The sequence below is a fragment of the Nicotiana attenuata genome, unplaced genomic scaffold (genome assembly GCF_001879085.1).
Source record: "Nicotiana attenuata strain UT unplaced genomic scaffold, NIATTr2, whole genome shotgun sequence".
Classification (NCBI taxonomy): domain Eukaryota; kingdom Viridiplantae; phylum Streptophyta; class Magnoliopsida; order Solanales; family Solanaceae; genus Nicotiana; species Nicotiana attenuata.
Genome location: NW_017673853.1, coordinates 97695 through 114826, shown reverse-complemented (window position 1 = coordinate 114826; position 17132 = coordinate 97695). Strand labels below are relative to the sequence as shown.

General features: G+C 44.2%; 2 protein-coding genes across 2 annotated transcripts; one reads left to right on the top strand and one right to left on the bottom strand.

The window, feature by feature from the left end:
* Positions 1 to 2979: 2979 nt before the first annotated feature.
* On the top strand, positions 2980 to 5348 carry LOC109217453. Its single transcript, XM_019381710.1, has 3 exons — positions 2980 to 3134; positions 3192 to 4209; positions 4821 to 5348. The coding sequence occupies exons 1-3, from the start codon at positions 2980 to 2982 to the stop codon at positions 5346 to 5348; spliced, it is 1701 nt and encodes a 566-aa protein (XP_019237255.1).
* A 9469-nt stretch (positions 5349 to 14817) lies between these two features.
* Positions 14818 to 16733, bottom strand: LOC109217454 (probable NAD(P)H dehydrogenase (quinone) FQR1-like 2). Its single transcript, XM_019381711.1, has 3 exons — positions 16317 to 16733; positions 15386 to 15523; positions 14818 to 15244 (listed from the first exon to the last, which is right to left on the bottom strand). The coding sequence occupies exons 1-3, from the start codon at positions 16682 to 16684 to the stop codon at positions 15016 to 15018; spliced, it is 735 nt and encodes a 244-aa protein (XP_019237256.1). The 5' UTR covers positions 16685 to 16733; the 3' UTR covers positions 14818 to 15015.
* Positions 16734 to 17132: the final 399 nt, after the last annotated feature.

The window sequence follows — 17132 nt, the reverse complement described above, 5'->3', positions numbered from 1 at the left end:
ACCGCTCCCCTTCGAAACGAAAGAGGTATGCCTCCACTGTTATCTGCTCATAACTTTTGTGTTTCCCCTTCAGAGATAGTGTACGCACTGGAGAAGTTGGGCACGAAGGTGCAATGGCCACAAAAAATGAAATCGGACCCAAGAGCGAGAAGGTCGAACGTCCTCTGCGAATTCCATCAGGAAAGAGGACACAAGATCAAAGATTGCATAGGTCTACGGCAGGAAGTGGTCAGGATGCTGAACTAGGGGTATCTGAAAGAACTGCTCAGCGATAAAGGAAGGGCCAACTTCGCCAGACGACGCGACCCATCTCAAGGACCCCCAAAGCCACCATCACCGGCGCGTACCATAAATATGATCATCGTTGGTGGCGACGACTCGATAATCAACCATGTGAAGTTCACCACCACGCACAAACTCAAACGGTCGGCCGCCCACGAACGGTATAATGACTTCGAAGACAGTATCATCTTCGAAAAGTCAGATGCCGACGGTTTGTCTTTCCCTCATTATGATGCTTTAGTTATAACATTATGCATCGCTGATACAGATGTAAAGAGGATCATGATAGATGACGGAAGCGGCGCGTGCATTATTCATCCGAGAGATCTCACGCAAATGAGGCTCGCGGACAAAATAATACCGCGTTGCATAACACAAACGGGTTTTAACAATGCAGTAGAGCGGACATCCGGGGAAATAGCGCTGCCAGTCTTAGCCGGGGGAGTCATACTGGAAACCACATTCCACGTCATGAACCAGGAAACATCTTACAACGCCATCGTAGGACGCCCATGGATACGTGCCATGCGAGCCGTCCCCTCAAGCTTCTATCAAGTAATCAAATTTCCCACCCCGTGGGGAATATTCAGCATCCGAGGCAAGCCGCGTACCGCCCAGGAATGCTATCGTATCGCCCAAGATTGCACGCATACCAAACTAAAAGGTGCAAGTGCGGAGGCATAGCAATCAGCCATGTCGGGAAATAAACCCGACCCGCCAATTGAGGCCATCAGAGACCCAGACATCATAGAGGCCTGTAAGGCGACCATAGAAGACCTCGACCCAGTCCAGTTGGACGATGCCGACAATATAAAGAAGGCTTACATCGGGCACAACCTCTCGAAGCCAGGTAAGTATCGTGAATTTTTAACTAACAACGCTTTGTTTGCCTTTTCCCACTCAGATATGCCAGGAATCCCGAAGGACATCGCCACTCATAGGCTGAACGTCGACCCACTCTACCCGCCGGTACGACAGATAAGGAGAAAATTCAATGCCGCAATCAATGAAGCGGTCACCGAAGAGGTAGATAAATTACTAACCAACGGTTCCATCAGAGAATCAAAGTATCCCCAATGGGTCGCCAATGTGGTCATGGTCAAAAAGAAGAACGGGAAATGGCGAATGTGGGTAGACTTCACCGATCTGAACAAAGCGTGCCCTAAAGATTCCTTCCCGCTACCCCATATCGACCAACTGATTGATGCGACAGGAGGGCACGAACTGCTGAGTTTTTTAGATGCCTACTCCGGTTACAACCAAATTCTAATGGCCGAAGAAGATCAGGAAAAAACGACTTTCATCACTCACTAAGGAACTTACTGCTATAAAGTGATGCCGTTCGGACTCAAGAATGCGGGGGCCACTTACCAGAGGTTAGTCACCAAAATGTTCAAGGAACAGCTCGGCAAAACAATGGAGGTCTATATCGATGATATGCTGGTAAAGTCGGCAAAGAAGGAGGACCACATTGGCCATCTGAAAGAAGCCTTCGAGATATTGAGGCGGTACGGGATGAAGTTAAACCCGGAAAAGTGCGCCTTCGGCGTGGCCTCAGGGAAATTCTTAGGTTTTCTCGTGTCGCAACGGGGAATCGAAGTCAACCCAGATCAAATCAAAGCCANCCGAAGGGAGTCAACCCCCACTGTTTCAATCGAGAAAGGCATCGGCCTTATGTCAGAACATCTAACCCGCCTCCTCCAAGGCATATAGATGCCGTGATACGACACACCGCTCCCTTTCGAAACGAAAGAGGTATGCCTCCACTGTTATCTGCTCATAACTTTTGTGTTCCCTTTCAGAGATAGTGTACGCACTGGAGAAGAGGTGCAATGGCCACAAAAAATGAAATCGGACCCAAGCGCGAGAAGGTCAAACGTCCTCTGCGAATTCCATCAGGAAAGAGGACACAAGACCGAAGATTGCATAGGCATACGGCAGGAAGTGGTCAGGATGCTGAACCAGGGGTATCTGAAAGAACTGCTCAGCGATAAAGGAAGGGCCAACTTCGCCAGAGGACGCGACCCATCTCAAGGACCTCCTAAGCCACCATCACCGGCGCGTACTATATAGATGATCATCGGTGGTGGCGACGAATCGGTAATCAACCATGTGAAGTTTACCACCACGCGCAAACTCAAACGGTCGGTCGCCCACGAACGGTATAATGACTTTGAAGTCAGTATCATCTTCGAAAGGTCAGATGCCGACGGTTTGTCCTTCCCTCATTATGATGCTTTGCTTATAACATTACGCATTGCTGATACAGATGTAACAAGGATCATGATAGATGACGGAAGCGTCGCGTGTATTGTTCATCCGAGAGTTCTCACGCAAATTAGGCTCACAGATAAAATAATACTGCATTGCATAACACTAACGGGTTTTAACAATGCAGTAGAGCAGACATCCGGGAAAATAGCGCTGCCAGTCTTAGCCGGGGGAGTCACACTGGAAACCACATTCCACGTCATGAACCAGGAAACAACTTACAACGCCATCATAGGACGCCCATGGATACATGCCATGTGAGCCGTCCCCTCAAGCTTCTATCAAGTAATCAAATTTCCCACCCCGTGGGGAATATTCAGCATCCGAGGCGAGCCGCGTACCGCCCAGGAATGCTATCATATCGCCCAAGATTGCACACACACCAAACAACTAAAAGGTGCAAGTGCGGAGGCATAGCAATCAACCATGTCGGGAAATAAACCCCACCCGCCAATTGAGGCCATCAGACCCAAATATCGTAGAGGTCTGCAAGGCGACCATAGAAGACCTCGACCCAGTCCTGCTAAACGACGCCGACAACACAAAGAAGGCTTACATCGGGCACAAACTCTCAGAGCCAGGTAAGTATCGTGAATTTTTAACTGACAACGCCGATTCGTTTGCCTTTTCCCACTCAGATATGCCAGGATCCCGAAGGACATCGCCACTCATAGGCTGAACATCGACCCACTCTACCCGCCGGTACGACAGATAAGGAGAAAATTCAATGCCGCAATCATTGAAGCGGTTAGCGAAGAGGTAGATAAATTACTCACCAACGATTCCATCAGAGAATCAAAGTATCCCCAATGGGTCGCCAATATGGTCATGATAAAAAAGAAGAACGGGAAATGGCGAATGTGTGTAGACTTCACCGATCTGAACAAAGCATGCCCGAAAGATTCCTTCCTGCTACCCTATATCGACCAACTGATTGATGCGACAGCAGGGCACGAATTGCTGAGTTTTTTAGACGCCTACTCCGGTTACAACCAAATACTAATGGCCGAAGAAGATCAGGAAAAAATGACTTTCATCACTCACCAAGGAACTTATTGCTATAAAGTGATGTCGTTCGGACTCAAGAATGCGGGGGCCACTTACCAGAGGTTAGTCACCGAAATGTTCAAAGAACAGCTCGGCAAAACAACGGAGGTCTATATCGACGATATGCTGGTAAAGTCGGCAAAGAAGGAGGACTACATTAGCCATCTAAAAGAAGCCTTCGAGATATTGAGGCGGTATGGGATGAAGTTAAACCCGGAAAAGTGCGCCTTCGGCGTGGCCTCAGGGAAATTCTTAGGCTTTCTCGTGTCGCAACGGGGAATCGAAGTCAACCCAGATCAAATCAAAGCCATCGACACAATACATAAGGTGCTGACCAGCAAAAAACAGGTACAGAAGCTAACAGGGCGAATTGTCGCCCTGTCGAGATTCATTTCACGATCCTCGGACAGATGTCACAAGTTCTTCAACGTATTAAGAAAATACCACGAGCTGCAATGGAACGAGGAATGCATCGACGCCCTGAGGAAGCTAAAAACGTACATGTCCTCACCACCACTACTCGTCAAAGCAGACCCAGGTGAGTGCCTACTCGTATATTTGGCAGTATCCAAAGTCGCTGTCAATGAGTCTTGGTCCGCAAAAACAAAGGTACGCAATCCCCTATTTACTATATCAGCAAAACCTTAATAGATGCCGAGACAAGGTACCCTCACCTTGAAAAATTAGCTCTGGCACTAGTCGTAGCTTCACGAAAGCTTAGACCGTATTTCCAATGTCACCCCGTAAAGGTAATAACAACCTTCCTCATGAGAAGTATCCTGCATAAACCCGAACTCTCGGGTAGACTCGCCAAATGGGCAATAGAACTAAGCGAGCACGATATAACTTGCCAACCGCGGACTGCCATTAAGTCGCAAGTGCTCGCCGATTTCATCGCCGACTTCAGCGCAGAAATATTGCCCACGGCGGAACAGGAAGCGCTTCGCGCTTCCGCATGTACCAACCTCTAGACCCTCTATACTGACGGCACTTCGAACGCCTAGGGATCGGGACTGGGACTCGTCCTCGAAGTCCCCACGGGCGAGGTAATTTGCCAGTCCATACGATGCCCAAAGATGACTAACAACGAGGCCGAGTACGAGGCTGTGATTGCAGGTCTAATGTTAGCCCTCAAGTACGGCACCCGACGACTCATCCTCCATTGCGACTCCCAACTCGTTGTAAATCAAGTCACCGGGACTTTTCAAATCAAAGAGCAGAGACTACAGAGGTATCAGTCGAAAATCCGTAAACTAGTGCCGGAGTTTGACGAATGCCACCTCGACCAGATCCCCAAGGCACAAAACATGGAAGCAGATGGCCTCGCCAAATTAGCTGCGGCCACCAAAAATATTAACAAGGAAAGCGTGATCACCCTCCTTCACTCAGCCATAGACCACATCGAGATACTTTATCTAAACCTAACTTGGGACTGGCGAAACCGCATTGTGTCCTATTTACCGGATGGAATACTCCCGCAAGACAAGAAAGAGGCCAAGAAACTCCGGGTGCAGGCGGCTCGATACAGCCTGGTAAATCATGACCTCTACAAAAGTACATTTGGCGGGCCCCTAGCCAAATGTCTTGGACCGCACCAAACTAGGCAAGTACTGGAGGAAGTACACGAGGGTCACTGCGGCGCCCATACAGGGAATCGCGCCCTCGTTCGATATCTCATTCGCGCCGGCTATTACTGGCCTACTATGAAAAAAGAAGCCGCGGACTACGTCCGGAGATACGAGCAATGACAAAAGTACGCCCCTATGATACATCCAGCTGGGGAACTCATCCATTTGGTCACCTCGCCATGGCCTTTCATAAAGTGGGGAATGGACATAGTCGGCCCTCTGCCAGCAAGACGAGGAAAGGTACGCTTTCTTTTGGTTTTAACTGACTATTTCTCTAAATGGGTGGAAGCAGGTGCGTATGCTCAAATACGTGAACAGGAGTTCATCTCCTTCATATGGAAAAATATTATATGCCGTTTCGGTATCCCCAAAGAAATCAGTTGCGACAACGGACCCCAGTTCATCGGAAAGAGAACAACTGAATTCTTCGAAAAATGGCACATTATGCGGATACTCTCCACGCCATATCATCCCGCTGCCAACGACCAAGCCGAATCCTCCAACAAAGTGATACTGAACATACTGAAAAAGAAGCTCGAGGAAGCTAAATGGCTATGGCCCGAACTACTGCCTGAAGTATTGTGGGCATACCGAACTACGCCAAAATCCAGCACGGGAAGAACACCCTACTCGCTTGTCTATGGGACCAACGCAGTCATACCTGTCGAGGTCGGAGAACCCAGCCTGAGATACTCCCATATAAGCGGGGTGGATAACGACGAAAGTAGGTTACAAGACCTAGATGAAATTGAAGAACGGAGAGACATGGCCCATGTGAGAATGATAGCCCAGAAGCAGCAAATGGAGAGATACTACGACAAAAAGGCCAAAGTAAGATCACTCAAAGTTGGCAACTACGTCCTCAAAGCCAAAACGCTAGCATCAAAGGATCCAAATGAGGGGAAGTTAGGAACAAACTGGGACGGACCGTACAAAATTATAGCAACAACGAACAAATGAGCATTCCAACTAGAGACAATGGAGGGAAAACCTCTCCAAAACAACTGGAACGTCGCCCATCTCAAGTACTTCCACTTCTGAAAGGTGTCACCTAAGTCGTACTCTTTTTCCCTCACCCGAGTTTTGTCTCAATCGGGTTTTCTCGGGGAGGTTTTTAACGAGGCGGCGAAGGGGATACCCTGTAGATCGGAACATTATTCATCACTTCGGCCCGTCGATACACTCTCCGGGTCAAAGTAATGAAGGGACTACGCAGTTCAATCTCCATTGTATGAACGGAATCCAATCTCCATTGTATGAACGGAATTCATTCTCCATTGTATGAACGGAATTCAATCTCCACTGTACGTATGAAATACATTCTCCATTATATGAGCAGAATTCACTCTCATTGTACGTACGAAATACAAACATCCCAATAGCCAAGGCCATCGGCATTAGTTCGAACCACGACGGGATATTACTTCGACGAGAGTCGAAGCTACATCCCAATGGCCAAGGCCATCCACATTAGTTCGACCTCGTTCGAACCACGACGGGATATTACTTCGACGACAGTCGAAACAAAATCCCAACGGCCAAGGCCATCGATATTAGTTCGAACTCATCCGAATCACAAAGAGATATCGTTTAAACAAATAATCGAAACAACATCCCAACAGAGACCAAGTGTCATGCGATAAACAAAAAGGAAAAACAACGAACACACAGTGAGAAAACTGAAGTTTATATTACAACAAAAATATTATGTACATTCGTCACCACGAACAGGTCCGGGTACGACCCATGTCCAAAAATTTACAAGCAAAAAAAAAAATGAATGTACAAACTAAAACTACACTTTTTCCCCAGTAGGGTAGGCATCTTCATACCATGAATCCGAGTCAAGGCGGTTCAAGTCATCAGAAGCAACACCCTCTCCATCGGGAGTGTCAGGGTCGTATCCACACGACTCGCGAGATGCACGCGCTTCGGTATGTACTGCCCGAACCTCCGCCTCCATCGCTCGGCCCTCAATATAAAAACACCAATATACATCAAGTCGAGCCTCCGCATAGACCCACAACTCGTACAAGCGACGAGGAGAGCCCTGACCGGCCGAAGGAAGAGATGTGGAAGGCCGAGAATAACGATTTGCTTCCTCTGCCCCCTGCGAAGTCATTTGCCCCCGCAAGATGGCCAACTCCGCCTCTAACTCCCCAACACGCCTTTTGAACTCCGTAACTCGACGACCGGAGGCTTCCCTTTCCCCGGCAAGATCCGACCTGGATATACGAAGGGCATCTTCCAAGGAGACAGTCTCAGAAATGGCAGCGGCCAACTTGTCGGTATTAGCATTTAATTCGCCCTTAAGTTCGTCGATCTCTATCGTTTTGGCACTCAGCTCGGCATTTAAACCGGCTACCTTCAGCTGCAGGTGGGCATTCTCCACCGTTACCCCTTGACTCAGTTTAAGTTCTTCTTCCCTCGCCTTAAGAAGGACCTCCAATTCGCTGTTACGGGCGATAGCCCTCACGAGCTCCTCGTCCGTCTCCTCGTTCGAAAAATGGTACATCAAGCGGATACTCTCCACGCCATATCATTCCGCTGCCAACGGCCAAGCCGAATCCTCCAACAAAGTAATACTAAACATATTGAAAAAGAAGCTTGAGGAAGCTAAAGGGCTATGGCCCGACTACTGCTTAAAGAATTGTGGGCATACCGAGCTACGCCAAAATCCAGCACGGGAGAAACGCCCTACTCACTTGTCTATGGGACCGATGCAGTCATAGCTGTCGAGGTCTTAGAACCCAGCATGAGATACCCCCATATAAGGGGGGCGGATAACGACGAAAATAGGTTACAAGACCTACATGAAATTGAAGAACGGACAGACATGGCCCATGTGAGAATGATAGCCCAGAAGCAGCAAATGGAGAGATACTACAACAAAAAGGCCAAAGTGAGATCACTCAAAGTTGGCGACTACGTCCTCAAAGCCAAAACACTATCATCAAAGGATCAAAATGAGGGGAAGTTAGGAACAAACTGGGACGGACCGTACAAAATAATAGCAACAGTGAACAAAGGAGCATTCCAACTAGAGACAATGCAGGGAAAACCTCTCCAAAACAACTAGAACGTCGCCCATCTCAAGTACTTCCACTTCTGAAAGGTGTCACCTAAGTCGTACTCTTTTTCCCTCGCCTGAGTTTTGTCCCAATCGGGTTTTCTCGGGGAGGTTTTTAACGAGGCGGCGAAGGGGATACCCTGTGGTTCAGAACATTATTCATCACTTCGGCCCGTCGATACACTCTCCGGGTCAAAGTAATGAAGGGACTACGCAATTCAATCTCCATTGTACGAAAAAAATTCAATCTCCATTGTATGAACTGAATTCAATCTCCATTGTATGAACGAAATTCAATCTCCATTGTATGAACTGAATTCAATCTCCATTGTATGAACAAAATTCAATCTCCATTGTATGAACGAAATTCAATCTCCATTGTATGAACGGAATTCATTCTCCATTGTACGTACGAAATACATTCTCCATTATATGAATAGAATTCACTCTCCATTGTACGTACGAAATACAAACATCCCAATGGCCAAGGCCATCGACATTACTACGACCTCATTCGAGCCACGACGGGATACTACTTCGACGACAGCCGAAGCTACGTCCCAATGGCCAAGGCCATCGATATTAGTTCAACCTCGTTCTAGCCACGATGAGATACTACTTCGGCGACAGCAGAAGCTACATCCTAATGGCCAAGGCCATCGACATTAGTTCGACCTCGTTCGAGCCATGACAAGATACTACTTCGACGACATCCAAAGTTTCATCCCAATGGCCAAGGCCATCGACATTAGTTCAACCTCGTTCGAGCCACGACGGGATACTACTTCAACGACAGCCGACGCTACATCCCAATGGCCAAGGCCATCGACATTAGTTCGACCTCGTTGGAGCCACGATGGGATACTACTTCGACGACATCCGAAGTTACATCCCAATGGCCAAGGCCATCGACATTAGTTCGACCTCGTTCGAGCCACGACGGGATACTACTTCAAGGACAGCCGAAGCTACATCCTAATGTCCAAGGCCATCGACATTAGTTCGACCTCGTTCGAGCCATGACAGGATACTACTTCGACGACATCCGAAGTTACATCCCAATGGCCAAGGCCATCGACATTAGNTCGAATGAACCAAGTCAGGAAAAGAGAGGAAAGGGTTTTACTTAAGGAAAATTAGTAACAATCAATCAAACCTTACTAAAAGGAATTCGGAATCAATCATAAGTTGGTAAAACCTTTTTGAAGGAAGAATTTCTCATATATAAAGCACACAGGTATGTCAAACAAGAAAGAGTTGTCATGTTAATTAGAAAACCTATCATAGAAAAGTTTCGAGTTATAAACAAAGAGGTTCCAGTCCAATTTATAGACTCAGAATGAGTCTGGGAGTTCAGGGTTCCAAAGTAGAACCCAAGTCCAAACACCAAATCAAACTTGCCAAAACCCTCAGATCCTAGGGTTTCAACTCGAATCTGATACAACGATGAGAAGACAAGCCATTGAAGCAGGCTCAGAGGTCTCTTTCAGAGACTCATGAGAAACAAACAGATATGATAGCAGGTTTGAAAACAAAAGAACACGTTTGTGAAAAGCTCGGAGCTCAAGCAAGTTCAGAAGAGAGAAGAAGTGATATAAACTTAAGAAACAGTAAAGGAAGCATGTTTAGAACTCAAATAGAAGTTCAGTAAAGGCAAACAAACTTAGGAACTCAGTAGGAAACACATACAGTAGAAGAATACTGAAAAGTATAGCAAAGAACAGATAGAAAAACATAACAAAGATTGACATGCGAGCCTAGTTTAAAGGCACAGTAGAATACAAAGTACATGAGAGTCATGCATAGTAGAAAGAAAAGCAGAAGAACAACACATGCGTGGTAAAACATAGTATAGGCAAACACACATAAAGAAAAGAAAAGGAAGAATCAAAAAGACGTTTTGAAATCCTTTCAGAAACCCTAAATCGAAGAGAAACAATTTTGAAAGAAAAGATTGGGGAAAACACCTTAAAAATCCAATAAAACATGGATATAGCATAGATCTAAGAAAACAGACAGAGAAAAACCTCGAATAGCTTAGGGTTTCGAAGGAACCCTAGAAATGAGAAAGGCTTGGAAGAAAGCCCGATCTGGAGTCGGAGAGGTCGAAAATAGGCTCGAAATGCTTGAATGCGCCGGAGCGACGGCCGGAGAGGCCATAGAACTATAGCTCTGAGAAGATCTGAAAGAGAACCACCAAGATCAGACCTCAACTCTTTGAACACCCAGGGTTTAATGGTGGAGGGGGGTGAGTATAGACCATCCATGGCCTGAGAAGCCATGGATTCCGGCGAAAGTACGGTGGAAAAAGGGTTGAAGACGACTAGGGTTCTGGAGAACCTTCGAGAGTGTTTTGAGGGAGGAGAGTATTCAAAGGCGGCGGACCAAACGAAATGGGGGGATTAGGTTAGGGTAGGGAAATTAAAAATGGCAAGGGACGATCCTGGCCGTTGACCAAAATGATCAACGGCCTGGATTGAAAGAAAGGCCGGGCGGGTTAAATAAATGGGTTAAGGGGCTGGGTAAAATTGAAATTGGGCCGGTCCAATTGAGGGTTAGGATTGGGTCAATTGATGGCTAAAATTGAAATGTAAATAGGCTGTAATTGCAACGAAATGAGGCTAAATGTTAAATAGCCAGTTTTCCCTTTTATTTTAAAAAAATAGTAAAATAATTTTAAAAGCAAATTAAAAGTACTGAGTCAGTTAATAACACATAAATATTAAATTAAAAAATACTGGAACCAATTTTTATAATTAAAATGCTATTAAACTTAAAATAGGCTAGAATTGCAATTATATGCAATTTAGCTTTAAAATACCAAATAAATTTGTAAAAAATGTATAAAAAATTACCTTAACTATATTTTTTGTATAAACATGGGAATAAAATAAATTATTCACCAAAATTGAGGATTTTGGGAATAGTTACTGATTTTGTACTGCTAAAATGAAAAATAGATTGATTTTAAAAATCTTTAAAAAATTTAGAAAAATACTAAAATCATTAGGCATGCTTATATATGCATATATATGTTATTTTGAAAGTATTTTGTATATGTGAAAATATGCAGGGAAAAATTGGGTATCAACATCTCCATTGTATGAACGGAACTCAATCTCCATTGTATGAACGGAATTCAATCTCCATTGTATGAACGGAATTCATTCTCCATTGTACGTACGAAAAACATTCTCCATTATATGAATAGAATTCACTCTCCATTGTACGTACGAAATACAAACATCCCAATGGCCAAGGCCATCGACATTAGTTCGACCTCGTTCGAGCCACGATGGGATACTACTTCGATGATAGCCGAAGCTACATCCCAATGGCCAAGGCCATCGCCATTAGTTCGACCTCGTTCGAGCCACGACGGGATACTACTTCGACGACAGCCGAAGCTACATCTCAATGGCCAAGGCCATCGCCATTAGGTCGACCTTGTTCGAGCCACGACGGGATACTACTTCGACGACAGCCGAAGCTACATCCCAATGGCCAAGGCCATCGACATTAGTTCGACCTCGTTCGAACCACGACGAGATGCCACGACGGGATATTACTTCGACGACAGTCGAAGCTACATCCCAATGGCCAAGGCTATCGATATTAGTTCGACCTCGTTCGAATGACGACGAGATGCCACGACGGGATATTACTTCGACAACAGTCGAAGCTACATCCCAATGGCCAAGTCATCGACATTAATTCGACCTCGTTCGAGCCACGATGGGATACTACTTCGACGACAGCCGAAGCAACATCCCAATGGCCAAGGCCATCGACATTAGTTCGACCTTGTTCGAACCATGACGGTATATTACTTCGACGACAGTCGAAACAACATCCCAACGGCCAAGGCCATCGACATTAGCTCGAACTCGTCCGAATCACAACGAGATATCGTTTAAACAAATAATCGAAACAACATCCCAACAAAGACCAAGTGTCATACGATAAACAAAAAGGAAAAACGACGAACAGACAGTGACGAAACTGAAGTTTATATTACCACAAAAATATTATGTACATTCGTCCCCACGAACAGGTCCCGGGTGGACCCACGTCCAAAAATTTACAAGCCAAAAAAAAATGAATGTACAAACTAAAACTACACGTTGCCCCTAGCAGGGTAGGCATCTTCATACCACGAATCCGAGTCAAGGCGGTTCACGTCATCAGAAGCAACACCCTCCCCATCAGGAGTGTCAGGGTCGTATCCACACGACTCACGAGAGGCACGCGCTTCGGTATGTACTGCCCGAACCTCCGCCTCCGTCGCCCCGCCCTCGGCATCAAAAGACCAATATACATCAAGCCGAGCCTCCACTGTAAGAGGGCTGTCACCCTCTTCCGCCTCCACCTCTCCGCTGTCGGAAAGAGGGGCTGCATTCGATGGAGTGGCCTCAGGAACCCCTTCGTTAACACGACGAGATCTCGGCATGATTTTGTTTAAAGGGAACGAGCTATGAGAATAGAGTGAAAGATATGAGAACTTCCGGTCAGGAATGAGAACGAAGGGGATATGAGACCAGAAGAAGAAGACCAGAAAATTATCAAGAATGGCCAAAGTTTTCCAAAGGAATTGAACCCTTCATCTATTTATAGGGTTGGGTGGCGCCAAAATCGAGGCGGCAGGTTTCAAATCAGCAGAGGGAACCAAGCGCCGAACCGTCAGTCTGTTGCCTCGAAAACCCGCATAATGTTGACGCATACGAAGGCTGACGTCATCCGGGATAGCGTGCACTCTTAGGTTTCCCGCCATATATGACTACCGTCCCTCACTGATCACGTCGTAATATCTCAGCGACTCAAATTCCTCCTAAGGGAGGGCATCAAGTCCGCTCATCAAGGAGGCACCCCGTTGCGACCTTGACGAACGGAGGGACTAACTGTATAGGTCCGAATTTGACCGACCACGGCCGTAGCGAATACGACCAGCAACCCAAAACCTATGAGTCGGCATAGGGGTACGACCCAGAGGTGGAAAGAGTGACGCCATCATAGTAGCGTCGGATTTGGCGCAGTAGGTAGTCCCTGATTCGTCGTTTCCACGACTAAGGAAAATCTCTCTATATATAAGATAGGTTCGAGTCTTGTAAAGGCAGACAGTTTTTGTGGAATATACAATTTTATTACCTTTCTTTTCTTGTGATCTCTCTCAATCTCTTTCTTTACCATTAACATCCTAGAGTTTATTATCTTCGTCTAAGATTTACCCCTTCATCCGTGATTGATTTGCTTAAAAGAAAAATCAAAAATCTTTTGAGTCAAACACTGGGCACGACCAAACCCGTAGTTGGGTTCTACCTTCGCTCCTTTCTATAAGAACTCGTTAATTTGTGGCTTAAAACTACAGAACCAAGCTGATAATGAGATCTATTTCAACAATTCGTTATCTCTGGTTACAGGTTTGAAAAGGCAGCTTAAACAATAAAATTGCATGATTCTCGCCAAACTACTTTTGTGGGTACATCACTACTACTACAACAACATAATCCCTTGGGGTCTAGGGAAAGTAGTGTGTACGCGGACCAATGGCGAAACCGGGAACTTCATTTAGGGTGTTCAAACTTGAAATAAGTTAAAAAAAAATCCGACAAAGAGTCTTCAATATATATTATATACCATTAAAATTTAATATTTTACCTATATATACAGTGTAATTTTTCAGCGAAGCGTGGTCAGTTGACCACCCTTAGGGCGACGTACCTTCGCCCCTGACGCAGTACTTACCCCTGCTCTGGGGTAGAGAGGTTGTTTCCAATAGACCCTCAGCATCCCTCCCTCCAAGAACTCCCACCTTACTCTTGGGGTGACTCGAACTCACAACCTCTTAGTTGGAAGTGAAAGGTGCTCATGACCACTAGAGCAACCCACTCTTGTCCATGCGGGTACATCACTAGTTGGTGCAAAATTATACCTACTAGTACATGCTAGTAAAGAAATAGATATCAATGTAATAAATAAGTAGCAAATGATCATGCTTTTATAGACATTGTATCGGAGACTTAATTAATATTTTCACTGAAAAAATGAGCAATTTCTTTTTCAAACATTTTATGTAGCTATCCGTCTGGATAATGCGGGTGATATTAGGGAAACAAAGGTAAAAAGGAGATAGGATATGTTGATCAGACATACTTCCCCTGGTTTAACAGATGCTAATTTCATTTGAGGGATTTTAGTATAGTAGATATTGTCATGAGTGTCATCTTCCTATGATATATATGAACGCCAAGCCATCGAAAATGGTTATGGGAAAGATGGTAGCGCTTATGCTTTTTTTCATCCTCAATCTATACCTATATATGTGCGTGTTTATCGAAATAAACAAACAATGTCAACTCTACATCACCCTGTTCGAATGCACATAGCTAAAACGACCAATAAACTATAACTCTATACTTGTATAACATATTAAAAAGTTCAATATAGTGATAAATGGCAAAAAACAAAAAACAACATTCAAAGGAAACGAATATGAAACCATGAAAATGGTTGATAAACTGATATCAAAAGGCAAAGCAGGGGAAGGGGATGAATAATCTAGTCTTTGTAAAGATGAATTATCAGTATCTTCATGACCAATCAGAAGACATGAACTGCAACATAATGCAAAAGGGACAAATCTTTCCACATTAGGAAAGTAGTACTGAATTTTGGAGTAAAGCAAGAAAATATTAAAAGCTTCATGGGGCAATGTCCTCATCAACCATGAACCAGCTTCTTGACTACTGCACCCATATATTTGCCCTGATATTCCGCGAGTGCCAGCTCGGTTTCAGTAGCTTTTCTCGAACCATCTCCAGCAAATACACCAGCACCATACGGCGAACCTCCTCGGATGGAGTCCATATCGAACATGTCAGCTCCGAACTTGTAGCCAATTGGAACAAAGAGCATTCCATGGTGTGCTAGTTGGGTGATTGCTGTCCAACTGCGCGGATTAACTCATTTTTAAGTAACCCGTCCAAGTTTATAGAATTTTAAACCCAGTAACTTTAAATTTTGGCTCCGCCTTTGCATTTAAACATGTAACGAGATAGAGTAATTTATAAAGAGAATGAGTGGAGCTTACGCAGTGGTTTCTTGTCCACCTCCTTGACTCCCAGTACTCACAAAAAATCCAGCAGGCTTTCCAGCAAGCTTCTGTTCCTTCCACAGAAGCCCGGTCGAATCAAAGAACGCCTTCATTTGAGCCGCCATGCAACCATATCTACATGGAAGAATCCAAGGTTTTATGTTAGTAGATTCAGAACGAGTGTGATGTTGTTTGTATGTAAATATTTTGTATGTATATATAGTTTGAGCCAACAAAATGAGAGAGATGGCAAACTCAACCCATTTTTGGTATCCTGTCAACCCGTCCAAGTTTAAACGTGTTGAATTATGACATGTTTATTGATTTGACTCAACAGATTAAACCCGAAATAATCTATCAAACTATAGGGTTAAAACGGATCAAAATAGTATAACCCGACGGGTCAAAATGGGACACAATTTCAAATATACAAAATCCAATTTGAGATTGAGAATTATATAAATGTTGAAGAAGTTAGCTAATTTTTAAGAAAAATACATTAGTTTTCTTTCTCAAAAACTAAAAACGGAAAAATAAAGTTAGATCATGTTGGGGGATTGAAATATGACCCGTTATTTGACGCAAACTATTTTGGGATCTTTATACAAATAGCCGATCGGATTCATTATTTACTTTTCTTTACATGTATATATGAATTATGCACATATTATATATCCACTAATTAGATTTAGTTTAAGTGGTAAAGATGAATGGCTATTTAGGTTAACTCTTCAACTATTTTTACTTGAGCAGACTTCGGGCCTGTTGGGACAAGCCCAAATTCATCCCAACTCACAAATTTGCTCCTTAATATATATATTCTAAATACTACTTTTTTTTTTTTTTGTTATACGTATATATATAATTGAAGCAGAAAACAATAAATTCAATTGAAGCCGAAGAACGTCAGAAATCCGCCTACACATACCTGGTGGGAAACCCAAACAAGAATCCATCAGCATCAGCAAGCTCCAATGGAGATGGTAACTCAAGAATGGTGTCATCCTTAGGTGGGGCCTGCATTTGGACAAGAACATCCTCAGACAATGTTTCAGGGACTCTATATAGTACCCCTTCTACTCCATCCACTGTGTCTACTCCTTTCTTCATTCTCTTTGCTAAGCTCTCCACGTGTCCATACATGGAATAAAACACGATGAAGACTTTAAGGTTCTTGGTCGGAGAAAGAACCGTCGTGTCTGTTGCAGAGGTAGGTTTTGTTGCAGAATTTGCATATTTGTTTGTGGTTTTAACAATCTTGTTCTTGCTAGGAAAACATCCACCTCCTTTTCCCATGATTTTTTTTTTCTGAATTGAAAAGCAGAAATTAAGGAGCTATTTCAGGTGGAAGATTTGGATGTAACTAGAATGTATTTAAATTATATACTACTATTATATAAGTATTTACTATGTTGGCATAGGAAAGTTGTTTAAGTTTTTGTTCATTTGTATCAATGTGAAAACAAAGGCATAATGATTTTTCCATTTTATACCAAAGAAAGAAAAGGAATAAAATTTAAGTTACCTTAAAGAAGAAAATGCTACATACCATTTTTGGCTGAGTTCATTTCTGTCATACTTAACCACTAACCGTATTCACACACATCCCACTCATCATCATTATTATAATAATTTTCATCATATTCTCCCAACTCCGATCTTAGGTGGCCAGTCTTCACAAGTTTTCTCTTCAGAGTTTAACTTTTATACACTAATATTTCTAAACAAAGCATATATTATCAGT

Bases quoted from the DNA above. Each gene is read 5' to 3' on its own strand.
- LOC109217453 (XM_019381710.1), top strand. From the start codon at position 2,980: ATGTCGGGAAATAAACCCCACCCGCCAATTGAGGCCATCAGACCCAAA. The intron at 3,135-3,191 runs GTAAGTATCGTG...TTTCCCACTCAG, and splicing joins GCACAAACTCTCAGAGCCAG to ATATGCCAGGATCCCGAAGG. The intron at 4,210-4,820 runs GTACGCAATCCC...ATCAAAGAGCAG, and splicing joins CTTGGTCCGCAAAAACAAAG to AGACTACAGAGGTATCAGTC.
- LOC109217454 (XM_019381711.1), bottom strand. From the start codon at position 16,684: ATGGGAAAAGGAGGTGGATGTTTTCCTAGCAAGAACAAGATTGTTAAA. The intron at 15,524-16,316 runs GTATGTGTAGGC...TCTTCCATGTAG, and splicing joins TTGTTTGGGTTTCCCACCAG to ATATGGTTGCATGGCGGCTC. The intron at 15,245-15,385 runs GTAAGCTCCACT...TAATCCGCGCAG, and splicing joins GGTGGACAAGAAACCACTGC to TTGGACAGCAATCACCCAAC.